The sequence below is a fragment of the Ixodes scapularis genome, unplaced genomic scaffold (assembly GCF_016920785.2).
Source record: "Ixodes scapularis isolate PalLabHiFi unplaced genomic scaffold, ASM1692078v2 PGA_scaffold1__304_contigs__length_218370807, whole genome shotgun sequence".
Taxonomy (NCBI): Eukaryota; Metazoa; Arthropoda; class Arachnida; order Ixodida; family Ixodidae; genus Ixodes; species Ixodes scapularis.
Genome location: NW_024609846.1, coordinates 142,750,029 through 142,777,673, shown reverse-complemented (window position 1 = coordinate 142,777,673; position 27,645 = coordinate 142,750,029). Strand labels below are relative to the sequence as shown.

At 43.7% G+C, this 27,645-nt stretch overlaps 1 protein-coding gene across 2 annotated transcripts in view; it reads right to left on the bottom strand.

The window, feature by feature from the left end:
* Positions 1 to 718: 718 nt before the first annotated feature.
* LOC115318382 overlaps positions 719 to 27,645 on the bottom strand; it is an 80,871-nt gene continuing 53,944 nt past the window's right edge. The window contains exons 3-7 of one of the 2 annotated variants that reach the window (XM_042290963.1): positions 7,071 to 7,159; positions 6,708 to 6,865; positions 5,066 to 5,139; positions 3,966 to 4,043; positions 719 to 1,768 (exon numbers count right to left, since the gene is read on the bottom strand). In XM_042290963.1, coding sequence (XP_042146897.1) covers positions 1,641 to 1,768; positions 3,966 to 4,043; positions 5,066 to 5,139; positions 6,708 to 6,865; positions 7,071 to 7,159 — 527 coding nt within the window. In that variant the 3' untranslated portion in view covers positions 719 to 1,640. Of the gene's footprint in view, positions 1,769 to 3,965; positions 4,044 to 5,065; positions 5,140 to 6,707; positions 6,866 to 7,070; positions 7,185 to 27,645 lie in introns of those variants that run through there. The other variant, XM_029978091.4, reaches the window with a different exon arrangement.

Here is a 27,645-nt window from a genome sequence, read left to right as displayed (position 1 = left end):
GCACGAGTGTTTATCTGGTATCCTCTCTTGACACAAACTTACTAAATTCTCTATCACGATTTTTGTATAATTAAAACAGGGGCAGTCCTGCGCTAATTTATTTTTATACAGGTCCTTGACTTTACCAAGCTTACAAAATCATCAGGAGCATCACGTTTATTATTTTGGTAATAACAGTAAAAAGTAAGTACTCCCGGTATATCAAGTGCTGATGACTAAGTCTTTACAGTGTTAACGCAAAAAGAAATGTTCATTTCGAATAGGCAGACAACTTTAAAGCCTAATCTGAATGCACAATAAACAATAAAAAGCTAGAAAAAATTATAGGCAAGCCTCTAGTGGAAATAGTTTTGTCAAATTATCTTTATCAACAAGTAAGTTTGTTAAGATCGTGTATTTAAACTAGCAAATCATTTGGTCAACAACTAACGCTTCAATCGCAACCATTTTAAGATATTGTGCAGGTGTATATATTATGTGATGACCGTAATGAGAATATGATTAAAAAAAAGAAGATGCGGAATTTTCTTTATATTTGACCTGCAAACAAAGATATCACTTTTTTGGTCCAGTTATAAATAATGTGAATAAAACACAACACACCCTGAGATCACAGCCAGTATTTTAGGACGCTACATGACATTTGTTCTGCTGGTCATAAACCATCTAGAATGATGAAAACTCGTAGTATTTAACATAAACGTTCAGCAGCGTACCGTTTATTGCACAAAATAAATATTTCCAATGGCTATACATATAGGCGAAATAGAAAACATACAACATAAGTTGCTACTCTTCTTTTTTCCTCAATCACAACACTGCACCGTAGCTTTTGCGCCGTAAGAAAGGCAACACCTGCTCAAATGTAAGATCCTCGGGACCCAAGTTGTTGAACAGACACAGAAGCGTCCTTTCGTTTCGGACAACATAAAAAAAGGCCGTTAATTTCTTCATCTTTGCAGCGAGACAGGTGACAAGGAGGAGACGGAGAAATAAATTTGAATGCGGGGCAAAAGGAAAGGCGTCGGATTATTGGATTATCGTTGGTGCCGAGTCCCGCCAGAGAAACCCGTTAAGAGAACGAAACACATTCGCAAAGAAAAGCAAAACATAATACAAAACACAACACGATACGTCGTGAAAGCATCTAATATCTGGTTCGAGCACAACATTACGCTTGCTTACACCTTTTTACCCCGTTTTAATAAACTCTCTACTTTCCCAGTTGTTTCTTTTTTTTTTTTTTTGACATGGATGGAAATTACACCTTTCTCAGTCGCATATGTTGTGCCACCGCTGACAGAACAATAATAACGAACCCCCGCACAGCGTTCAAAAGCAAGCGATCCCGCAGTACCGCTCTGGCGTCCACGATGCGAACAAACCCAGCATCCTCACATTCCGGGTATCACGTGACATTCAGGTGTTGCTCAGTGTCGCTTTCTAGCGTGTTTTTCGACGCAAACAGCATAATTTTCGATAACCCTAGAAAGTCTACGCCCAATTTCAAAATAAAAAAGAATTGCATTCAATTTTTTTTACAACCGTGGCGAGTTTTTATTGCCAAGAGTTATGGCTATTTGATAACAGCGATAAATTCGACTGCAACAAACAAGATGTATAAGGCTGCATCAAGCCTTTTATGGGCAGCTGCTGTCTGAAATGTCAAACTTCGATGTTGCATCGCAGAGTAGGTCAAAAATGAAGTCGCAGCACGTCTCGTGATGTCCCAGTTGGCTCTTGGGCACGAGGAGGGCACATGCCTTTTCTAAAAAGTTCAAAGATGAAATAATTAGCGAGTTTTCGGCGTACCAATGCTGTATCGTATAAAATTACGGTTATTTGTATTAACGGGCATTGCACTTAGAGTGCATAGCAATCATTAAACACCTATTTAGATAGATGTATGAACAATAATATTTTATACAAATGAAGTTCACTTTAGGTTTTGAATGCCTCAGCGAAGGCTTTCTAAAATGCATTATATAAAGTGGTTAAAAACGAAATGAAACTCTTTTTGGAAATAAACTGCCACTCACGGCCGCCGTCAAGGATTGCAAAAAAGCGTGCTAACTAGCCAAGTAATTAGGAAAGAGTCACGAATTAAATTTTTAATCTGTGAAAATAAATATACGGTTTCAATGAAAAATATGCTAGGCATCATAAAAAACCAGTAGATAACTCATTTTCGAAAGATGTAAGGCAGGCGCAGCATTTTGCGGCATTAAAAAAAAAACCGCTTATTTTGAACGCATTTTAGGTTTCGGTTTCTTATGGAGCGCATCTTTGCGCCCGCGGTCCGGCTTCTCCGTGGCCGAGACGCGAAGCCGCCGCTTCGCCTCCGTCGCAGGACAGATGGGAGTATGACCCTCACGTGGTGGGCGTCTCGGCCACCGAGGAGTAGAACCGCGGGCGCTTATATGCTCCGAGAACAAACCCCAACTCAGAAATGCGTCGAAATTGTGTGTTCTTTTCGTAACGTCGTAAGATGTTGTCCTTGCCTTGTATGTTTAAAAAAAAAATTATTGATTTAAGGTTTTTTGATTATGCTTAGCAAGTTTTAAATTAGAACAATATGCTTATTTTAACTAATTAAAAGGTAATTATAACAATTTAGTTCAATATTCAACGATTTTTCTTTTTCAATCTTTGACGTCTGTCTTGGCTGAGTTTGTTCCCGGAGAGAGTAATTTTCTGCTTTTTTTTTCTCATCCACACTATTTTAAGAGTTTTTTGAAAGCCTTCTTTGAAACACCCGGTATTAACATCCCAAAAAGGAGTAGAAAATCTGTGAATGCACAAAGGGATACAAAAGCTGTCACAAATACTCATATGTTCGAAGGTTCCTAAATGTTTCCTACTTCGTATACACTAAAACATTCAATAAGGTCGGAATGCACGGTTCCTGGATAGCGTTGGTCAAGAAACTCGTCCATCTGGGGGAGTTGGATTAGCGAGGAACTGAGCCGTCAGGGCTGTTTCTTTCCACTTCCAGAATTTATCAAATCATTTTAGAAAATTGCTCAATAGCGTTTGTTTTTTGTCGTCTCCGGAAATATCAAACTCGTATCATGGCATTAACAACAAATATGCCACTAGCGTACTAGCTATCGGGGTGCCGAAACTTTCAGGGACTTCCACGTGCCTCCGCATCTGGGTTCGCCCAGAGCTAGCCGTCTGTCATCTTCAAGTAGCGGGTTTGCAGCGAAAAATAGGTCCTTAAAGGGAATAGTAAAGAAGTTGCCAGTCTAGAGGTGCACAATGGGACCGTATTTAGAGCAAAACACACCGCAATGCAGAGAAGTGTGGGCACAGAGATTTATTTTATTGTAATTTTTTGCAGTGTCGATTGCCAGTACATCTACAGTCAGCACAGTTCTCGCCGAACCGCATTTAGTGTGTACCGGTAAACGTGACAGAAAATTGATGTTGGGTCCCAGTTCGGATTGATGATACAATATTCAATTTCGGTTACTATTTCATTCTGGTTCGGTCCTAATATCGGTTCTTATCCTGTTTGGTATTCGAGTTTCGGTTTCCTTCATCACCCTCGGAACGCAGGAGGGCGCGAAGTTTAGAACAACCAATACGAAATGGTATTAGCGCCTCTCCTGTCTCCTGTACTCTTCTACAGTTTCCTCACATTGTTCGCTGACTTTAACCATGTATAACGCTTTCCAACTCGCCCAGCTCATCACCCTTCTACATCCCAGCAATGCTTTTATCAAGCGCTCTGAATAAAATTGATATATGCGTCAAGCACGTTGCAACTCCATTAAATTGTCTAAATGTTTGTCTGTTCATTAAGTGAAGTGATTTTCTTATTCTCAAAGAGAATGAGAAAATCCCGAAGGTCCTGAAGGGCAAGGATTGAAATAAAAGACTGTCAGGCGGGCAGCCTAATACCGTACAGAAAATGTCTGATAACTGTTGTACGTGATGATAAATATAAGAAGTAGTCTTACCGCCTGCGTAGGGCAATCGGACCACATCGCACTTCTTCACGTCTTTGTACGATGAAAAACCCGACGCCATCATATTAGCTGCGAAAATACAAATTAATTTCCGTCAGAATTTTGCCTTAATAAAGAAATCCTATCCGTCTAAACTATAAAACAAAAGAAAACGGTAAATTTTGTTACAAACATATTAAGTCCGCTATCTGACTGCATCACACTTGTGTCTTCCATCCTTCTCCTCGAGCAAAATGGTAATGAAATGGCTGCTCGCACATACCGGGGGGGGGGGGGGGGGGGGGGGGTCGGTCGGGTTAGCAATGGCTGGGATGGCTAAAACTTGGAGCGGAGGGAAGGCGGGCAAAATGCATGCGTATACTATAGGGTCTTAGATATCGGAGAGGGGAGGGGGCGGCTGGAGAAAATTCATAACTAGGGGAAATACAAGGCACTCCTCGGAAATAATTTTAAAAAAACGACAACGAAGGACGGCGAAATGACGCATGACGGCGGCAGCGGTACCGTCTTTGCATCCAAGATCCGGTCGACCGCACCGCATCCTGAGTTGCACCCTGCTCATGTTATATTGCATCGAGAGAAGATAATTGGTGGGGGGAGAGGCGTCACCAAATAAGCCGCTCCACAAGAGGACGATTCGGAGTGGCTATCGTTCTGTCTAATGCCAATGAAGGAAGTGTCTTGTACTTCTCCTAGTAAAGTATTTGGCTGAAGACTGATAAGATCCTGCCATGGCTTAGTCACTATCATATTATATTTGGCACACACTGTATCATGGCAAAAATTTTAGAACTATTAGGTTTTTCTTTTAAGTGAAAATTGTAGTTTTCTTAATTTTAAACTTCCAGTTAGAAAATATGACGTCTGGGCACGTAGACGAGGCTGTTCTTTATTTTAGTTCTAATACAACCGGAGCGAGTTTACAGCAGTGCGTTATTGTATTCACGGTTACTTCTCTTTGAAATCCGAGTACTTTGTTTTGTCAAAGCTGCTTTATACGCTTTATATAAACGCTTTATAAAAATACAGATACCCGTAGTAACAACTTGTAGGACCGTCTGAAGATGGGATTTGAAGGAAATAATACTCACTACCTGGAGGTTGAAAATTCACAAGGTTTTTTACTGTATATCCTGGAGATGAGCTGAGAGTTACTGCCAAATTACTGCAATGAAATCCATCGCCGTTATAATATATAAAGGGACTTTCACACCCTAAGCAACAACAAAAAAAATGTTATACATTCGGCTCTAGAATTCCAACCATACTTTTAGCTTGGTGCGCTCCGTGACATTCATAACTCATAGCTTAATTTCAATGGTTTATAGCACCCGCTACGCACAACCGCAAGGTGAAATAAAGAAGATCATTCGCTAATCACACCTCACCAAGTTGGTACTTAAAGGAGGGATAACATTAGTTCAAGTTAATAACCCTCTGCTTAGTGTTCTTACACTCTACGCGGGTAGGTCAACTGACCAAGAAGGGTGACATTGTTTATGAATTTGGTCGCTTATTTCAGGCAGAAGAGAAGTGGAGTAAAACAAAACGAAACGAATATTTCCCACCCGAGAAATGAACTGTCCATCGCTGAAACCTCAACTTCCGCCTGAGTTTAGTGCTTACGGTTGGAATACGTTGAAACGTTTGAGAAGTTTGGATTTTTTATACTATATGAAAGATGCACAGCTTCAAGCATCCTGAGGGCAAGCCATATTTTAGACGATTTTTGCATTTGCCGAAACACATGACAATCTTATTGAAGAAAAGAACCTATTGCATGGTCACGTGGTATTGATGGACACTTGGAATAGAGCGCTCTGAATATTTGAGTTATCTCCTATGTTGCTCAAACCTTCAAATGAACTCGCTCAGCGTCCGGGTTCGGACTTTTTTAACGAACGAGGTAAGCATGATTGGCAATCTCTGCGTTTTCTGCGGTAATTAGCACCTATTGGTTGTTACTGTCGTTGTTAAGAATCGTTATTGTCTTCCATTACATCAATACTACTTACTCACTTTTGAATTATAAAGCAGACTTAACAAGAATAAAAAACATCTTCCCACAATAACATGAAATAAATTAAAACGAAAGCTCTACTGATTTGAGTGTAGCAGGAGGTAAAGAAATATTATACAAGCTTGATCATGCTGAAAAACACTGGTGTAAGCACAGAATGTCCGATAGGCCTTCCGGGGAAGGCGAAAAACAAGGGGCACGCTTAAGCGTCGCTTTTAAGTGTGGAACGCAATAGCGTTATCGGGCAACGTTCGCAAAGCCTTCTCCTATAAACTCGCCCACGCTCCCAAACCGTGCAAGCGTGTGTGCGTGGTCCGGTCGGTAGCGTCATGTGCCACGTGACGTCACATGATGTCACGTGTCGCGCGAACTCACACGTGACTGTGACGTCATGGCCTACACAACCGGCTTTGGATAACTCAGTCGGCAGAGCACTTGGCTCTCAAGTTAAAAATGGTGAGTTCAAATCTTGCCGGGTGACCGAGGTTTCTTCATGTGGTTCCTAGAAGTGTAATGCTTTTCAGTGTCGGCTTTTTGTGACAGCCGGCTGTCGTAACCCGAGGTTAGAGCTGGCCGTTACAACCGGCTGTATCAACCAAAGGTAACAGACCTCTACGAGAATTCGCTGATAAAGCACAATTTTTGTTACAAGTCACCGAACCAGCTTGCCAGTTCTTGACGTTTTCATGCTCAAACTACTGAAGTATACTCACGCTGAGAAGCTTGGATCGTACTCGATAACAATTGGATAGGTGCCGTTTTCTCCGGGTTCTCTCTCGCTGAACCTGACACATTTAGCCGAGCCGCCGAAAAATGGATCCGTCTCGTAGTTTCTGTACGCCACGTACCATGTCTCTTCGAGGGGAAAAAACTGCAAAGTGAGGTCAAGGTCAGTACATAACGGCTTGTGTGATTCGTCCAGTTAGTCTTGATTACACTCATCATCGGCTAAGTTCGGGGTACACCAGGTACAAGTTGACATAATAGAAGAACAATATATATATATATATATATATATATATATATATATATATATATATTGTTTACTTCATTTCTATCTATGTATTTAAACTTACCGAAGATTGATCCTGGTACTCTTGAAGCGCTGGATTTTGTTCTGGGTATGACGTGCTTGCAGAGGTGCCATGAAGAACCAGCAAAGCCTCTACGGCGAAAAGAGCCAAACGCATTCTTCTGAATGGTTGATATTCTTCTACCGAATTTCACTCTTCCTTGACTTCGCCTGGAATTTCAGCGCCCCCCTCACTCAATTTTATGGAGGGACTCCTAAACACGTGACTGTGTAACCGGGCATCTGGAGGGTATCCGTTCGTGGAATGGCTGTAATTATATTTCTTTTTTTTTTTTTCATTCCAGTTCTCAGTATTTCGCTTGCAATAGAAATATTACCGCAGTTTAACACTCGCGTAGTCATAACCGCTTGTCAAATTTTGTAATTATATTTCTTATTTTTTTCCTTCCAGTTCTCAGTATTTCGCTTGCAATACAAATATTACCGCAGTTTAACACTTGTGTGGTCAAAACCGCTTGTCGAATTTTGTTAAATACTTTTTTTTACTCATGGTGTCACACTAAGAATAAAAAATATATAGATATGTGCGGTTTCATTTGGATTCAGGCAACGAGTGGCAGTCGTATTATATATTTTGCTTTAAATTTTTATATTTCGGGGCGCATTTTCAAAGAATAACTATCCTTTTTATTTTAATACCCTGACATGTTTAGTTTCTGAGAAACAAATCTCAAAGAAGCGGGAAAGAACGACGAGGTTTTCACGATTGTCGGGTGTTGCGTTTTTGAATCACTCTCAATCTCAAAGTGTTCATAAGAGAGCGTATAAATTTTTTTAGTGTGATATATATGCAAGTAGGTAAAACGCATTATAACTACAATTTATTATTCGTTGCTCTAATCTTTGTAGAAATCCCCAAACATGCCTCCGCGAACAACTGTGACCTAAATTGCGGATTTTGTTTTGAGTCGACTATGTTAAGTATCGCTTTTAAAATAATACTACGAGTAGAACCTTTCATTGCTCTCAAAATTAAGCAAAGTTTGTGTTTTTATTATGTACGAATACTGAGAAATAAATTATGAAACGGAGATGGTTTTCACTTTTCGTTCAATTTCATTACGCTGTATAAAAAAAAAACATTTTTAATTTTTTTTTCTCGCGTCGCGTTTTCTTCACACTCTTCTTTTATCCAGAATACATTCCGTTAGAGGTATTTGCCTTGGTTATGAGTTTTAAGGCTTTAAATATGCTAAAAAAGAGCAAATGCCGATGGTGGGAATTGACGATTTTCGTGTGTCGCATTTTTGAACCACTCTCACTCTCAAACTATTCAAAAAAGGGCTTCGATATTTTTATTGAGATATATCCGCAAGTCGGTAAAACGACATTCTAACTAATATTTATTATTCGTAGATCCAATTTTTGTAAAAATCCCCAAACATGCCTCCGCAAACAACTGTGACCTAAACTGCGGATTTTTTTGTTAGTCGACTATGTTTAGTTTTGTTTTTAAAATAGTACTACGTGTAGAATCTTTCATTGCCTTCCAGGTACGTAAAGCTTGTGTCTTAATCACGTGCGACTACTGAGAAATAAATTATGAAACAGAGAAGGTTTTCACTTTTTGTTCAATTTCAGCTCGCTGTAAAAAAAAATTATAAAACAAAAACTTTGTTCAAAAACTTTTTGCGTCGCGTTTTTTACACCTTTTTTCAGCCAGCATACATTCTGTTAGATGTATATGCACTAGTTTTGAGTTTTAAGCCTCTAAATATGCTAAGAAAGAGCAAATGCTGATGGTGGTTTTATGGATTATAGCTGTATATTTTATTCTTTATTTTAATATTCTAAGGGACGTTGAATAAATACTCATATAAAATACATGAATGTTGTTAGGCGTATAATAACAATTTTGCAATTCCAAACGTCTAAACACTATAAACTCGCAACTGCCGAAAAAGGGTTTAAGACAATTTCCGTCGCTGCCATGATTGGAGGGGCCTCAAGCCTAAACCCTATGCGCTGCATAATGTATACTCCGCTAGGTATATCAAAGCATAATATTGTAAAACATTAGAGTAAGATACACTTACTATTGAAAACTTAGAATTTTAAATGCGAAATTTTATATTTCTAATGCGAAATCGATGTTGATAGTAAAAAACCGAATCATTTTTTACCATATTCAGAAGCCTAACACTAAGAACTAGTGCATATACCTCTAACGGAATGTATTCTGGGTAAAAGAAAGGTGTAAAGAAAACGCGAAGCAAAAAAAATATAAAAAATGTATATATATATATATATCTTTTTTATACAGCGTGCTGCAATTGAACGAAAAGTGAAAACCCTCTCTGTTTTATCATTTATTTCTCAGTACTCGGACACAATAAAAACACAAACTTTGCTTAATTTGGAAGGCAATGAAAGGTTCTACACGTGGCGTTATTTTAAACGCGATACTAAACATAGTCGACTCAAAACAAAATCCGCAATTTAGGTCACAGTTGTTCCCAGAGGCATGTTTGGGGATTTTTACAAAGATTATAGCGACGAATAATAAAGAGTAGTTATAATGCCGTTTTATCTACACGCATATATATCACACTAAAAAAATATAGACGTTCTCTTTTGAATACTTTGAGATTGAGAGTAATTAAAAAACGCCACACACGACAATCGTCAAAACCTCGTCGCTCTTTCCCGCTTCTTTGAGATTTTTTTCTCAGAAACTAAACATGTCAGGACATTAAACTAAAAAGGATTGTTATTCTTGGAACTTGCGCCACGAAATATCAAAATTGCAAGCAAAATAAAAAATAAGACTTCCACTCGTTGCCTGAATCCAAATGAAACCGCCCATATATTTTTCTACAGATGGATTCATGTGCGAACTTTTTCTTTCTTTACTTAGAAATATCATATGTGCAACCCAGTTACGAGATAAAATGCCTGTTTCGTTCGCGGTGTACGAGGTGAAGTTTAAAATAAATAATTGAAAAAGTATATTGTAATTTTTTATTCTATTTCAGGGGTGGGCAACCTTTCGCTGCAACGTGTCGAGTCGCCTCAGAGCGGAGCTGAAACGGGCCAGAGGGAAACATGGCGGTGGTGTGTGTGTACGGGGGGAATTATTTTTTTTTTCTTATGTAAAAGATACAAAATCTGTCACCAGCTCAAATTTACATGCAAATAAAAAATTGGTTTTCTAGATTTAGGCACCTGACATTGCTCAAACCGCCTCTCAGGAAGAGTTTTGGTGTTCAGTATTGCGTTCCATAATGGGAACGTTCATATTACCTACTCAAACTCGGAAAAATATTTGGAGCCAAAGTAAGTTCGCAATTATACGTTCCGTAGCGAATACTGACATCGAGCATGAAGCTAGGTTTTCTGTACTGGTAAACCTTAATTCAAAGGGACCAGCCTAAAACTTAAGGGGTGGAGACTACTTTAAAATTGCAATTTCTTTTTTTAAGTCACATTTTAGGAAGTTGTCTTATCAATTTTAGAATTCCCGCTGGATGGTGTCAGAAAGTTTCACACCTGTAACTAAAGCATTTTTCCGTAATTAATTATTACCGACATGCCAACACCATCTATCTAACTTACATCTTTCTGAACTTTCTTACGCGTTTATCTGAGTTCAACTTTTTGACATAACATATCGGTTCGGGAAGACTATCATTTCATAATAAATTGCTGAGTGAAGTATGTCTTAGCAGTTTATCTAATGGAATTTTTAAGGCAACGTAGTTGTAAAATTACTTTCTGCATCTTCATTATGTGCGGTTATAAGAAGCGGCAGTATCTCCAACTGATACACGCAAATCAAATATTCACTTGTTTCACAGTTTTACTTTTAACTGAAAGCTGCATAATTTCCGTTATCTCTTTCTTTAGCTGCGTGACATAGGTGTTATATTGTGTGTTTCACCAAAATATTATATGTACCTTTTCTAAACGATACTTTTCCACGGGGCGCAGTGATGTTTTTATATATTTGTACAAAACTCTATAAAACAAGATTTTTACAGAAGGTAAAGAGACCGAGACTCCGGATACTCATTGAAACCCGAATTCCTTGCGCTGAATGCATCGCCTCCCTTAGCGAAAAGAGATCGTACTTCAAACGAAGTTGAAATATATTGAATACGAATATTCATTTTGTATTTATTCTGTATTATTTTGGCCGCACTCGAAATACGCGCGTAAGGTATTCAAAATACATTATAAATATGGATCAAAAAATATTTTAGATACCAAAAATATTATCCCTCCACACTCAAGATGCCATTTGTGCATTAAAAACCGGTTACACAATTTTTATTATTTTCGAGTTCTATGAGTTACTAAATACATCTCACAAAGCTACATTAGAAACGAACACAAACACCATGACGCACTGAACAGCTTATTCACAGACCCGTTGACTGCTCTAGAGCCTTATATAGCCTACACAATGAAGGTAACCATTTTTTCGGTGACCACCTCTGCGCTTATTAAGGTTCCAAGTTTTCGATCTTCTCCTCGGGAGTCTGTCAAAGGGGAAACAGTGTTTCGAAGTTCGTGGACGATATCTCTTACTAAAAAGCATTGGTACAACTAATAACAATTCGGCGCAGTCCCTAAAACAATATCCACACAAACGGCTCATAAAATACATGTTATTGCTTCTCTTCGTAGCACCACTCAGGACGAAGCGAATCAAGGCAGTTTCTTTACTTTAAAATACTGTAAACGACTTTATTTTTGTGGGGACCTAATTCTCGCAAAGTTCGCGAATCGCCTACAATTCCGAAAAATAGGTCCCGCAAACAATTCCGCAAAATGTAAAGACATTAAAATCTATATTGCGATCCCAGCGCGTCGCGAAAATTAGAATTTGCGAATTATTCCAAAACTCCAACTTTTACCTAAATCGCGAACTATTGAGCCCGCGAAAAATAAGTATTTTACAGTAGTTATTTTGCCTTTCCTTTTTAGTAGTAGACTATTTAATATGGTAGTTAATGTCACTAAATTAAAGTCACTATTCACATCACGTACAATGGTGAGTATACACGTTCAGCGAACTAACATTGTGCTAACTAAACCAAGCCAAACGTAACTGTTCACAGCACCTGCTGAAGCATTCCAGCATCAGCAAATGTTGTGGTTGTAGTTCCCTAACCCCGTTTGTGATTGGTGTGCAAGGAACTGATCAGGTGTGTTCTTGATAGAAAAAAGGAAACATTAACATAAACTGGGCTGATTTATCAGTGCGATGCTGCGCAATTCAGTTGACAAACTAATCAAATGTTGCATTTAGGCGCTTCAGTGTACTCCATATCTGCTTGAAGTGAACTTCTAGAAGGGGAGTTTTTCAATATTTTGGTAGTTTAAGTCAAATTACCAAAGTATTGCAGTCAAAAGGTACTTAGAGTATAACACAACAGTATTTACGGTTTTTAGGTATTTTAAGAGTATTCTGCACGTATTTTTCATTGCTCCATTTTTTTTATTGTTGGAGTGAATTTTGCATGAATTAAATAAATATTTCAAGAGATATATGTGAAAGGTATTTTGTTCCTATTAATTTAGTATTTACATATTTCAAAACGCATGAAGGGAACTTCAAATGTAGTTTAAGTAAAGGTATTTTAAAATGATTTTTAGAAGTATATTTTAGTACTAAGTAAAAAAAAAGAAGTTATATTTTCGGTCTATTTTTCGTATACCTACAATTATGAACTGTATTTCAAATACACTCAAATTCGAATGTGTTATATTTCAAACGTATTAATTTTCGCTAAGGGCTCGTATGGGAGAAAATAAAAGGAACTTTCCCGAACGTCTGCGCAGACATCAGTATGACGTGAAGAAGAAAGACATCCAAGGGCACGCGCGAGCGGAACATGCTGAGAAGACCGGCCCCGTCATCGCTTTCGACAGCAGTTCCATCCTTGACAGGGAAAGAAACTGGAGGAAACGGCTCTGACTAAACTCCTGGCACATACAAAATAGCAACAACAACCTGAACCGATCCACAGGAACGCTGAAAAGCAGCTATATACATGGGCCGTGGTGTGCCACACTCAAAAAGAAGAAAACAAGATTGACATGAAGAAGAAAACAACGACAGATTGAAACCTTTGGGCCCCCATAGAGTCAACGAGCCGTGCCGGCTTAGAAACGTCGGGCACGAAGAAAAATAGGGTTAGAGTCTTTGAAGTACCCATTTTATATTGCTTACCTAACCAGGTGGAGTTCTGCCTAAATGTTTACATTTAAGTCTTTAAAGTATTATATTCTAAACTTAAAACTATGCATGTCCTCCTCTTTCCCAGCTCTAAATATGCCCTGAAAATTATATATAATTTAAACTAACAGTTAAAATGTTTGCCTTCTTGACTAGTGTCCTTTCTTAATGAAATCATTCACTGACGACACGTTATTCAGCATATTGTCTAGTTTTTGAGTATCGATTTTCATCTTGTGAAGCTCTTGAACTTGGCCGTGGCCTGCCTTAAATATATTTGGTAAAAATACAGATGTTCTTTTAAGTATTTTTGAAAATCAACTTTCTGTTCCAATTGTGCACAGTGTCAGAGGCACTCTTTGCTAGACGGTGTGCTTGTCTTTTCTACTAGTACATTTCTTTTTAATTAGAAAGCTTTCTTGCGGAAAAAGATTACTCAGTCTTCCGAAACTCGAGCATTGCTTGAAAAGTGTAACATTTGAGAGTATCCCCACCTACATTTGTCGAGACCCACGCCCTATCAGGATCAGCGGAGTCTCGCAGAGGCTTACTTTCACGAAGAAAAACACCCTACATGTTCATGAAGCTAAAAAAGTTGTTAAACTCTTGCTTTCCAGGTTCATAAAATTTATGTGTGCTGCTGCATCATAGTGAGCCTTTGTGGGACACAAAAACTGTTGAAACTGTCGCTGGTGCAAGCCGTTATTTGCAGCACCTTGCTGCGCAACTATTGCTAATATAACAGAGAACATGAAAAGAAAACTGGCACTCAGGATTGCCGGTTTGAAGTTATTAGTCCGAGTGGCAATACCGCGTGTGTGTGCGTAGGGAAAGGGGGGGGGGGCATTCTGGTAGTTTGCTAGGGCGTATGCTATGCAATCGATGTACCCAAGCTTGGAAATCGTCTTATACTTTAACAACATATGTATAAGTTTGTAGGCTAGAAAAAGTATGTTGAGACTGACATTGGTAACGCAGAATACTATACGTGATTGTGATAATTATAAATAAATAATTGAGCACTGCACACAAATAAAAGAAACTTCTAAGCACAATATTCCCTCGCTGAAGTGGGAGTTGAAAAAAAAGCACCAAATGAAGTTGTGAAACAAATATAATACTTCGTCTCCGGTACATTGGTTTGAACATTCAAGCGTCAAGTTTTTAAATAGAAGTTTCGTTGATCCCGGGGACATAGTGACCGCGGCATAATTTATCATTATACAGTCGTGAGTGAGATAGCCATTACACATTACCGTCTTGTTTAATTTCCCTGAGCCTTATCCTAATTCATATCGTGGAAAAACCTTAAATTATTTTAGCTCGCGTTTGTTTCCTTCGTTCAGGCTACGCTTACACAGTTGCCATTTCCAATATACGGGTTGTCGTGTGTGTGCTGGCCTACCTTTTCGTATATCATTCAGTGATTATAAAAGACTGCCCTCCGGTACGCTTTGATTCACTTGTTGCCAATTTGAAGCGGCCGCTATCCTTTACTTTTAAATCAGTTTTATTCAAAGCAGTTTTCAAAGACAATCCAAAAAGGCCAGAAAAGATTGCATCTATAAAGCACTTTAACTGTCTGTCGAAACAAATCCGTGCACCGCAAAAGGTGAACGTGGGCGATTCGGGCTCCATAAGAAGTATTCCAAGGATAGGGCAAACCCCCTGCAAACCTTTTTTATCCCCCGGATTAGACAGGAAGGCCACAAACTCCCCGGAAATATGTTTCCGCAGTTTTTTTAGGACAGTTCTTAAGTTTATACGGACAGTTCCACATGAACTACGGAAGCCATTCGAAGTGTTGAATGTGCGTTCACGAGCTCGCGGACCATTTGATCGATGGCTACCTCAGATCGCCCCACACGGCGCTCCAATAGGGACCCAAGGGTTAAGAATATCCCCGAACCTCGAATGGGGAGGATGCCTTTAAGCCAACTGCCCAGCAAGACTGGATGGGCGGGCTTTCAATGTAGATCCAATATCTTGGGACATTCTACCGAGACGTTCAGAAGTCTCGATGAAATAATAGAACAATTCCTAAATTACCCAAGCGTCAAAGAGAATGCTGGCAATGAACGTCTACGCGCCGCACGCGCTCGCCTTCCTTAAATAAAAAATTCGAAGTAAATACCCAGAATAAGGCGTTGATGAACGCGCGTGCAAGATGTCATTTGTTTTAGGATTTTTCTATAAAATAGTTACTGCTGCAGAAGCCAGTACGTGCAGAGAGAAGACAGACATCCCCAGAAATCTCCTTGATGCTGAGATAATCAAGAAATTCTTTTATTCCCTCTTCCTTCCCGTTTCCTGCAAATGAACTGCCGCGACAACCAAGGTGCTGCATACTCTGCTGCGAATTATGCCGCAAGGAGGCTATACACAGTTCCACTGCAAACAGGAATTAACATTCCCTGCAAATGTTTTGGATAACTTTTTTCCACTGAAGGTGAGAGGTTTTCGGTTAACGTAACTGTGTCTCGTGACATCACTTGACGCTTAGACGTCATGCGACGCGGTTGTCACACGACGCCATAAAGTAATGAGACACTATGACGTCACGCAGTCGACTAATTTCGTGACATTGTGACGTGATGGGTCACGAAAAAGCTGCATGATACACGCCCGGAGATCCGCTGCGAAACCTCGCCTATATATGACTGCTGTCGCCGTAAACACCAAGGAGGTTGCATTTCAGTATCGCTACATTTTTTTCGACAACGATTACAACTACTGCGTGAGGAGGTTTCGCTCCTTCTTCCGCTTTGGAAAGTGGCACTCACCTGGAGAACCTGAGAGGATTTGAACGAGTCGTCAGGGATTTCTCCAGCGCTTTGCAGACCTGAACTCTCGGGATCCCATGCCCGGCAAGCAAGACTTACTTTGACCGCGCGGGACATTTTGATGGGGACATTATAGTGTTTTAAAGGAGTCTAATAAACGCTCTTAAAACATTGACTTTGTCGTACTCTGGCACGTGCGTTTCCCAAATGACGTTTTCTCGAGCCGGCCCGCGGCAGCGCAGATAGCCTAAACGCCCAGTATACATTGCCACGAAAATGTAGTACCGCGCTGCTATAGGCTTGATGTATTGTAACAGATCGCCGCTACTGTTGATTACTGTACCAGTATTATTTGATGGAGGCATCTTTTTTATGAGCGGGAGAAAAAATGAAAGCCGTTTACGATTCCCTGTAACGCCGGTTAGAGCGCAGCTCTTGAGGAGGAAGATGGAAGCGTACTGAGGGATAGGTGACTCCTTGAGGTCACGTGACCTCAAGGGGGTCACGTGACTTCAGGGGGTCACCTGACTTCTGGGGGTCACGTGACTTCTGGGGGTCACGTGACCTGGGTGGGTCACGTGACCTGGGTGGGTCACGTGACCTCGGGGGGTCACGTGACCTCGCGGTTACGGCGACGGCGACGGCGACGCCGACGCCGCTCAAGCCGGAAACGGGCCCCTAAGAGCTGCGCTCTAAAACAAGCAAACCGAGGCGTCCGAAAGGCATTGGCGGTGAGCGTTCACGTTAGCTCGAGCTCCGAAAAATTAAGTACTTTGGGCCTTTTGGGATCACTGTATGCTCAAAACGCTCTACGTACAATTTCAAGGGTTAAGGACCTCCATGACAGGCCTGGACAGAAGGACCGGTGAGCTAATTTTGCTAATCGAGCGATAAAACTCTGAGCAATGGCGGACCGCTGATGAGACCATTCGTGCTGGACCTACCCGTTAGGCCTAGCACGCCGGGCCCCTCCGGCGGTCCCCGTCACCCAAGCGCTCAAGTTTCGCCGCTGACTACAGCGCCATTTCAGCACCTGGCGGGACGCCCCAATCCGAGTGGCTCGTTGCTTTTCGCCTCGCTTCTCCGCCGTAGGCGGTCGGGTAAGCTAGTCAGTAATAATAATTCCGATAAAGAAGATATAAAAGCCCGGCTAGCACAAATATTTCGTTGTTGATTGCAGTAACAACTTCCGATATTGTTGTAGTCAGTCCTTAAAATTCTACCGCTTCCCCGAAAAGCCGTACGAGACTCGAGTGGCGCCAAGCCTGAACCACGGCAGTGCTCCAACAAAAGTAAGTGTCTCGTTTGTTGGTCGATCAGTTTTGCTAAATACTCCTGAAAAACGAAATGGAATGGGTGTCAGAGCAATAACAGCATGACTACCGATCGCGGGAAAGCCCGTTGGCAGTGCCTGCGTGACGGAATATTTGATTTTTGTGCGCGTCTGTCCCTTCTCTTGAGGTGTTTGACGGGGCCTGGATCGTGATGTTGGGTCGTATAAATAAAAGTATGACCGTACTCCTTTGTGTCTCAGACAGCACTCGCTGACTCTTTATTTCCCTAGCCCTAACGATACAGTCGCAGCGCAGCAGCAGCGCTCGGAACCAGCACGCCACCGCTCCCACTCCCGGACGTTCGCTGAACCACTTAAACCCAATAATGATTCAGGAACACTACATCTTCCCGCCTTTAAAGTTCTATGGCCCTAATGTACAACTGAACTAGTCAGCTCGACGTTCAGTCATCAAATCCCAGTCTTTTGGGAGGTCTCACGATTTGACCCGACCGCGTATGCTGGAGTCCGACGGGAGATCTCGCTGTGTTCTGGTTGGCACTGCACGTTTCACCAGAGGTCTCCTGGGGCGAGTCCTGCGGCTGCGGCAGGGGAATCGCCTGGCTGCGGTTTCTTCTCAGGGTTCCAGAACTTATTTCGACGTACAAGGATCTGGGCGTTTGAGCATGGCCCACAACCGTGCCCGACGTGAGAAGCTCTGGAAGCCAAACCGGATCGTCCTCTTTGAGGGGTGCCAGTGGTCTTGCTCTGTGGCGCCTATCATAATTCCGCTTCTGCCTTTGTCTCTGTTTCTGATCCTTCCTTTTCCATGCTGACTGGTTGAAGGTTCGGGGCTTCAGTTGATCAGGATACAAGGGAAGTCTGCTGCGGAGCCTTCTTCCCATGAGTAGTTGGGCGGGACTGAGCCCTGTAGGGCCTGGTGTGTTGCGGTAGTTAAGCAGCGCCAGATAAGCATCTGCACTCTTCTTCACAAACCTCTTGATTGTCTTCACCATTCGTTCAATTTCCCCATTGGCTTGGGGGTACCTCGGACTTGTTGTGATATGTTGAAACCCGTAATGCTGGGCGAAGTTCTTGAACTCTGTCGCGGAAAATTGCGGACCATTGTCCGTAACTAGGACCTCCGGTATCCCATGTCAGGCGAATATACTCTTTATTCGCTCTATAACAGCCTTTGCTGAAGTGGAGGACTGAAGAATGGCGACTTCAGGATACCTGGAACGGTAATCAACCAGCAGGAGATAGTTCACACCATCGAGCTGGAACAGGTCAGCGGCGACTTTCTGCCAGGGCAATTCTGGCGTTTGAGACGACAACATCGGTTCTCGAGCTTGATTCTTGTACATCGCACATTGTGCACACTTGTCTACGATGTCTACTATGGCCCTGCTGATTCCCGGCCACCAAACGGACTCCCTTGCCCGTGCTCGACATCGTACAATCCCTTGATGTCCCTCGTGGATCCGCGTTAGCATCTCTGCTCGAAGACACTTGGGAATGATAAGCCGGGGTCCTTTCAACAGTAGGCCTTGGCACACCGTTATGTCGCCTTGCTCTCCAAAGAACGGCTTCAGGTTCCATGAAAGTTTGCTTTTCGATGGCCAGCCGTCCTCACAGTACTTGAACAAACTTGCACAGTCTTGGTCCTCCCTCTGGAGCTTCCGGATCCTCTGAAGAAGGTCTTCCGACGCCGGCAGTGTGCTGATTGCCCCCAAAACAAATGACGAAACCTCGGCAGGGTTCAACATGCCCTCAGATGACGCATCTTTGCAGGGCGCTCTCGAGAGCGTGTCAGCTGCTGCCATGTTCTTTCCTGGGATGTATTCGATCTTGTACGAATATCGCATCAGGCGCATTCGAAACCGTTGCACCCGTGGGGGCAGCATATCCAGGTTATGCTGGCCCAGCAGTGGGACCAGGGCTTATGGTCTGTCTGAAAAACGAACTCCAGTCCTCGGAGATACTCTTCAAATCTCTCAGCCGCCCATGTCAGTGCGAGGGCTTCTTTTTCGATCTGCGCATAGCGCTGTTCTGTTGGAGTAAGAAAACGAGAAGCGAACGCAACTGCACGGAGTTCACCATCTCGTTGTTCTTGAAGGAGCACCGCTCCCAGGCCATGGGATGAGGAATCCGCTGAGACGATGGTACGAGCAGAACTGTCATACTTTGCAAAGCATCTCTCTGACGTGATCATTTGCTTGACTTTGTCAAGGGCTCGTTGTTGCTCCAATCCCCAAGTCCACTCATTGTTCTTCTGAAGTAGTTCACGAAGTGGTGCTGTCACTTGCGACAAGGTGGGCAAAAAACGTGCAACATGGTTCACCATACCCAACAGCCGTCGGAGTCCAGATACATCTGTAGGGGCAGGTAGAAGCTGGATTGCCTTGACCTTCTTTGGATCTGCACGGATGCCATCCTTGTCGAGGATCACTCCTAAAAACGACACCTCAGTGACGCCAAACTGACACTTGCCGGGATTGAGCGTCACACCGGACCGGGCGAGTTGCTGCAGGGCTGCTCTCAGTCGGTTGCCGTGTTCTTCTCGCGTGGCTCCGTAAACCAAAACATCGTCCATTAAATTCTGGATACCTTGAAGTCCGTCCAGAATCTCTGTCATCTTTCTCTGAAAAATTTCAGGTGCCGAGGTTATACCAAAGGGCAGTCTCTTGTAGCAATATCTCCCAAATGGTGTTATAAACGTGGTCAGCTCTTGTGACTCGGGGGACAAGACAATCTGGTGAAATCTAGAGTTTGCGTCTAGTTTGGAGAAAAACTTTGCTTCGCCGATGTTCGCCAGAACTTCCTCCACAGTGGGCATGATATGTCGCTCTCGACGCACAGAGACATTCAGTTTTGTAAGGTCGACGCAGATTCTGATATCGCCCGATGGCTTCTGAACGGGTACGATAGGAGCGCACCAGTCGGTCGGGCCGTGAACTTTTCTGATGATTCCAGTGGCTTCGAGTCTCTGCAGCTCCTTTTCGACTCCTGGTCTCATCGGAAATGGAATCCGTCTTTGCGTGCTGACTGCAAATGGTTCCGCGTCAGGTTTGAGCTGAATTATGTGTTCCCCTTGGATCGTTCCAAGCCCTTGGAACACTTCCGGACACATACTTTCGTACTTGGACCTGTTGTGGGAAACGTCGTTGAGAAAGCGAACCATCCCGAGGGACTCGATTGCTGGCATTCCCAGCAGTGGCATTTGGAGATCTCGAACGACGTAGATAGTCTCTTCTGAAACCTTGCCCTGCCACTCGACCACAGCCTTAAACTTCCCCAGCACGTCCAGGCTTTTCTTGTTCAGTCCCTTCAAATCCTCGGCTTGCAGAAGTCTTGGCGGCTTGCCAGCGAAGTCTTCTCCGACGACGGTGACGTCAGCGCCTGAGTCAATCTTTGCTCGGAGCGGGTGTCCGTTCACAGTCACCACAGCCAAACGCGCGTTCGGTCCGCTTCGGCATACGCTTCCGAGGAATGAACCGCTCTCAGACGCATGCACTTCTTCAACGTGCGTCTTACTCAGGTTTGATAGCGCTCTTCGGCATTTCCTGGCGAAGTGTCCAACTTTCTTGCATTTCATACACGCTTTGTTTCTTGCCGGGCAGTCTCGTTTCTGGTGGGGACCGTACCCACAATTCTCGCATGCTTGCGTCGGAGGCCCGGCCTCGATCTTCGGTGCGCGTACATCTCTCTTGCGCGGCGGCTTGGAAACGGAGTCTGCATTCAAGGCCGCGTCTTCGCTGCGTCGCGAAGGCTCAGTTTTGGCCAGGTCCTTTTGCTGTTTTCTCACGGTCTCTCGGAGTCGGGCTTTTGCCAAAGCTGTGTCCAGCGTTAACTCGGCATCCATTTGAAGCGTTTCTGACAGCTTCGCGTCTCGGAGGCCCACAATAAACCGGTCGCGGATGAGTCTTTCTTTCAACTCGCCGAACTCGCACCGTGCCGCCAAAGTGTGCAATTCGGTAACAAACTGGTCCACTGTCTCCTCCGCTTCCTGTACACGTCGGTTGAAACAGGCGCTTTCGTAGACGACGTTCTTTGAATGCACAAAATGGGCGTTGTACTTCCCCTTTACGAGCTAATAGTTCTTGAACTCAGCGTCGGTGAGGTTAAAGGTCTTCAAAATTTCTCTTGCTTTTCGTCCCATGCAATATAGTAGGGATCTGACCTGTGCCTCCTGGGTTCTTTCGCTGAGTCCGGATGCAAACATGTAGTCTTCGAACTCGTCCAGCCACGCCGGCCACTCGGCCACGTTGTCGAAGTTGAAGGGGGGCGGTTGTTGGACGCTGCTCATGATTTTCGGTTGCGTGGAAGCGGAAGGTTTTTGACCGCTGGAGTCTGACTGGTCCTCGTCAGACATGCTTACCGGCAACGGCGGTGGGAGTTGTCACTTCTGACACCATGTCGTATAAATAAAAGTATGACCGTACTCCGTTGTGTCTCAGACAGCACTCGCTGACTCTTTATTTCCCTAGCCCTAACGATACAGTCGCAGCACAGCAGCAGCGCTCGGAACCAGCACGCCACCGCTCCCACTCCCGGACGTTCGCTGAACCACTTAAACCCAATAATGATTCAGTAACACTACACCTTTGGCACGAATATTGCAACTAGAATTACTGTCAGGATGATAACGACAGGGAGGAGCTTCAGTTCCTTCAGCACTAGCTTCCAACCTTCGATAGGGCTTCTATCCCGCGAGCCTCGAGCGTGCACGTGCAGCCAAATCGCAGTGAAGAGCAACGAAGACGTGCTTGAGGTCGGCCGTTCACAAGAGACGCCCTGCCGTTCTTACTTTGTCAGCAGACTTCTAGCTAGGGGAGGGGCTTTTGGGGGTTGCAAGCACTGCTTTGTCCTGCCGTGTGTGTTTCTTAATCGCTGTTCCCGTTTTTTTAGCTGTTTATAGCCATCATGTACGACCCTATAATATTCACATGCATTTCCCCTCCCAAACAACACACACAAGGAATGCACTTCCAAATCGCCTCAACCAGCCACACCCCCCCCCCCCCTAAAAAAAAGAGCTTGACTACGTTTTTACTTGTTAGGGTCAATAATAGTTATTATTTCGTGTCAATTTTTCGCTGATTACACCAGAGATCTTATATTATTGTTTTATTTTTGATTGGGGGCGGTTCTGTTTTGATTGTGCCAACGTCAGCGAGGATCTGTAGCGTGCACTTCGTGAACACCTGCAAGGAAGACACTGAGGATCATCATGCAACAAGTTACTAGACGAGATGCCAGCTGATGTGACCTTAATTGAATAAAGACTAATTGCAGGGAATCTACCAATCCTGTAATTGCTCGTGAAATATTCTTAGTTAATTTAAATTAATTTTCACTCCCTCGCTCAACTGTACAGGTGACCCTTCCTTGTCTATGTTGAACTCTCTATATGTGCCCAGTTCTTAGCCAGTTAAAGTATGGTTAGCTGATTGGTAACTTCTGTAATCTCTTCTTTCTTCGAGTTACGTGTTTTGGTTTAGTCTGCACCCCAAGAATTGGTATAGTTGGCTAAAGATAGATAAGCTTAGGTGATGACTGCTTTCTCACGAGCTAGGAGACATCTTTCGTGTGATTTCGAATATCATGAACAGCTGATCTGCCGTGCAAGGTCCCTGAAATAGTCGGGGTTCTCGGCCCTACAATTTCTTTGACAGTCCTTGCTTCTTGAGATGTGTACATCATCTGCAAGTGTCCTGCCGGGCATACTCCGAGTCTGCGCCAATGTTTTTATATTGTCACAAGGTTGTGTGTGTTTACCTACTCGTAGTTGTAATAGAACTCAATAAAAAAAAATTCACTGTCAACAAAACATTTCTGAAATTGTTGCATTATGCTTCTGTACTGTATTTTCCAGACTACAGTTTACACGAGCAAATTTTGGGTAAAAATAACAAGATTTTGCTTAGATCGCCCACACACGGTGCATAGTCCGCACCTGGTGCTTGGTCATTACGAATATCTTCTCATAGACGGCACAGCTTGAGAAAATATCTGCTTTCTTAGCTCCAAAAAAAAAACCATAATATAGATAAATCATCATTAACATACTCTTTCATTTACAAAAATCCGCCTCGTCTCGACATAATCAGCAATATTGAAAAACAAAAATCCCGTATAGTCCGCACAGCCTAAAATTTCAACTTTTAAAAGTGTATAGCCCGGAAAATATGGTACCCCTATTGAAAATCGCTCTGATAGGACTTCAGGATTTTTTTAAAGGGTGTGAAGGGGACTTCAGGAATTTCTGAGATGTTTGAAGGGAGCACCGATATTTCTTGGTGTATTCGCTGGCCCCGTCAGAGCCGCTCTTGAAATGCTTGAAGTGCCTTTTACAATGCCTTGAAATGTCTGAAAGCCTGTCAAGAACTTTTCTAGTGGGGTCGGGAAAACCTTCAGGCTTCTTGAGATGTCTGTGGGCCACGGCTTAGGTGGAGAAAACACATTTCGCAGAATTAGAATATAGCCTTATTGTACGCTACGAGAAAAAAAGTATTTGAAGAATGCCGATCGTGTGTATGTACGGCCAGATTTTTAGTACTGCTCTTCTATCAAATACGAGTGGGCCGTCTGTCACTGCCCGGGTGTTCGGTCGGCAAGGAGGCCACTGAGGGCGACCGCCCCACGTAGAGAATCGACGAGCCGCTGGCCAAGTGGTGTTGGCCGAGCGGCGTTTTGAGGCGAACGCAATCCCGTCGCTGGAGGCGAAATCCGTACAACCATATATAAAAAAAAATTAAAGCCGTTTACAATTCCCTGTAACGCCGGTTGGAGCGCAGCTCTTGAGGATGAAGAGGGAAGCGTACTGAGGGATAGGTGACTCCTTGAGGTCACGTGACCTCAAGGGGGTCACATGACCTCAAGGGCTCACGTGACCTTTGGAGGTCACGTGACCTGAAGGGGTCACATGACCTTAGGGGGTCACGTCACCTCAAGGGGGTCACGTGACCTCAGGGGTCACGTGACCTTGGGGTGTCACGTGACCTGGGTGGGTCACGTGCCCCCCTTAGGTCACGTGACCCCCGGAAGTCACGTGACTTCAGGGGGTCACGTCACCTCAGGGGTTCACGTGACTTCTGGTGGTCACGTGACCTCAGGGGGTCACATGACCTAGGGGTGTCACGTGACCTGGGTGGGTCACGTGACCTCGGGGGGGGGGGGGTCACGTGACCTCGGGGGGGGGTCACGTGACCTCGCGGTTACGCCGACGGCGACGCCGACGCCGCTCACGCCGGAAACGGGCCCCTAAGAGCTGCGCTCGAAAAAAAAAACAAAAAAAACAAGCCGACAGCACTGCGCGCTTTCCAGAAAGAGGGACCCACGCGGGAGCGACTCGTTCCGGGAACCGGTTCTTCCACGGGAGACGGTCCCCAAGAGCAGGTCACACTGCCCCTCTCTCCGCCCGGCGATGGGGGGAGGCTGCTGAGCTGCCAGGCCAGCGGTCGGCGGGGGAGGGTGGTGTGTGCAAGCGGGGGAGGCCAGCCGCCAGTATAGCCATTTTTTCTCTGGTCGTGGGCAGTTCCGGTTAGCCCACGACAGCGGATTGGCGGATTTTTGGAGCGGACCAATTTCCTCCAGCAAGGTGAGCATGCATGGCTTTCAGGGCTTGCCCCTTGGTCTGTTTTGATTCTCTCTTGGTTCCACAGGTGCACCATGGTTCGGCGCTGGCCGCCTTCAGCACTGTTCGAGCGCCGTCGTGTTCAGCGCATTCAAGGAGATGGTGGCCGGTGTCGGCTTACTCGCTGCAAAGCCTGGCAGTCGCACTCTAAGAAAAAAAGGAGGAGAAAGGTAGCAACAGCGACTGTTCCTCCTTGTTGCGGACAAGTTGCCCTGAGAAGGGAGGACCGACAGTTCGGATGAATAGAGGAGGACGAGTTTCTCCTTGTTGAGTTGGCGCAGGGGAAAACATCGCGCTACTGACCAAGGGGTCAAAGGTTCGATCCCTAAAGGAACGGGCTTTTTTTTTCGTCAAGTTTTTTTTTAATTTTTATTTACCAAAACACACATAAACAAACCCAGACCGATGAAAGGAAAATTAAAGTCCTTATTATTCACCGAGACGTTTTCCTCCTTCTCCAGGCAGACCGGAGAAAGTTTTCGCCCTCCCGACTCATCTTCTTTCGGTTTTGTTTTTCGAGCACATCGCGCACGTTTTTTAATTAATTAATGTTGAGTTGATTGAGATTCAGCGGCAGCGAAGGCCGCCTGTAATTTTGTCTTCTAGTCCAAACGTGCAGAAAATTTCGGTTGCATTGACTTTTTACCACTAATTTTATCAAACGAGCTAACGGAGCCGCTAGAAACAGCGAGGTTCCGGAGCAGCGCCAGCAGCGCTACATACGCTGGGTAAGACGGCCGTCTCCGATTTGCGGGACACACGCGTAACTACAGCAGCGAAACCACGAGGAACTGTGTCGACGTTTTCGACGTTATGGAAATCGCGGGAACTGCGTCCAATGCAGGCAGGTTTTCCTGCCGGCTGCCTGGGTGCCTTCCGTGCTGAGTTCGGTTCTGTTGTCCCGTGCCGAGTGCCAACCGGCATTCAACGTGATTCTGTATTTCTGCGTGTTAGCAACATCGTCAACGTGGTTCTGTATTTCTGCGTGTCAGCGACATCGTGATGGCAGTGTTGTGGGTTGTGAACAGACCCTATTGAAAATTCCATCAAGCTACGTAATTTGGGACACTGACTGCCAGTCAGCAGCCTTGGTGGAACGTGATGGACCATCAGACGTCATCTGATGGTCCATCAGATGACGTCTGACTGCCACTGACAAGGGAATTTCATCAACAAGGGCAGCATTTATATAAGAGTAAAGCTATACGCACTCATAAATATCGCCAAATGCCTCGATAAAACAAAAAGTTCGAGAAAAAAAAAAAGAAGCACCACCGCGTATCGAACCCGCGACCACATGGGCTCGTAGTGAACGGCGGGTAGCTCAGGCACATTTAAAGGACACTCGTCCGTGGAGATGGATGCGAAAAAGCTATTCATTACCTCTGAGCACATTTCTTCCTCAACTGAATTTCCACCCCCATCGACAAGTTGAATGATATTATTGTTGTTTTTTGACGTGATTATGTCCCAAAACTTTTTGGGGTTGTCCTGAAGGATAGTTGGAAGGTCCCGATTAAAATATTTTTTAAGCTTTTATTAGTTGAATATAGTCCTTAAGGCAATCATAATACTTATCTCAAATATTTGAAGAGCAGGTCAGTCTCGCTTTGCGAAAGAGGCGTTTTTTCTTATTGCCAAGTGATTTAAGTCTTTTGTTATACCAGGGCTGGCAACCATCACTTCGGATCCGTAGAGTAGGTACAAATGCCTGAATAAGGTCATTCAATTCATTTTTATATAAAATCCAGTTGTCATTCACACTCCTTAGATTAAAATCGATTTGATACGACTGCAAAAAAGTGGTCAGATTTCTGTTCATTGACACGAAATCTGCTCTACTGTAATCCCGTATCACCTTTTTAACAGGCATCTTCACCAAAATGGGAAGGGACAGCGAGATGTGCAAACGTTTATCGTCACTGAATCCATTGCTGTAGGTAACGAATCGAACAAGATCAGGGGAGGACGTGAGTACAAGGTCAAGGATGTTATTCCCACGGGTTGGGCTCATAACGGCCTGGGTTAGATTAAAAAAGCAAACATAGTTCCAGAAACTCGCGAGAATCACGTGATGCGTCGGCTATTAGACTTGACCGGCTTATATTTTGAAAGTTGAAATCTCCGATTAACAGAAGGTTCGCTTTTGGAAAACGTTCAGTTATCTCCAATAGGACTTTATGCAATTCACTTGTGAATGCAGAGTCAATATCCGGGGGTCTGTAGCAGACAACAACTACAGTTTTTATTACAGCCGAACAAAGACAGACACAAGTAATTTCCAAACTGCATTGTAACTGAATGCAGAACGAAGTGACATGCCTTTTGACTCCGATAAGAACACCCCCACCGCGTTGGAGTGGCCTGTCCTTTCGGTAGATACAGAGATTAAGGTGATCGGGAAGTAGCTCGTTATCGCGAACATCTGGCTTCAACCATGTCTCGGTCAGCACAGCAATATCAGCATTACTATCTTCCAAAACACAGCACAGTACCTCTCTTTTATGCATGAGGCTGCAAATATTAGTGAAAGAAACGTGATATGACGAACTTTTTGTTACCGTACGTGTTAATGAACTGGGAGCATTACGAGATGGGCTTATTACAGAGCGTAGTTATGCAGAAAATTCTTTTACATGGTCTGATGCAGCGTCATATACAAAGCATTTGTTTAGCATA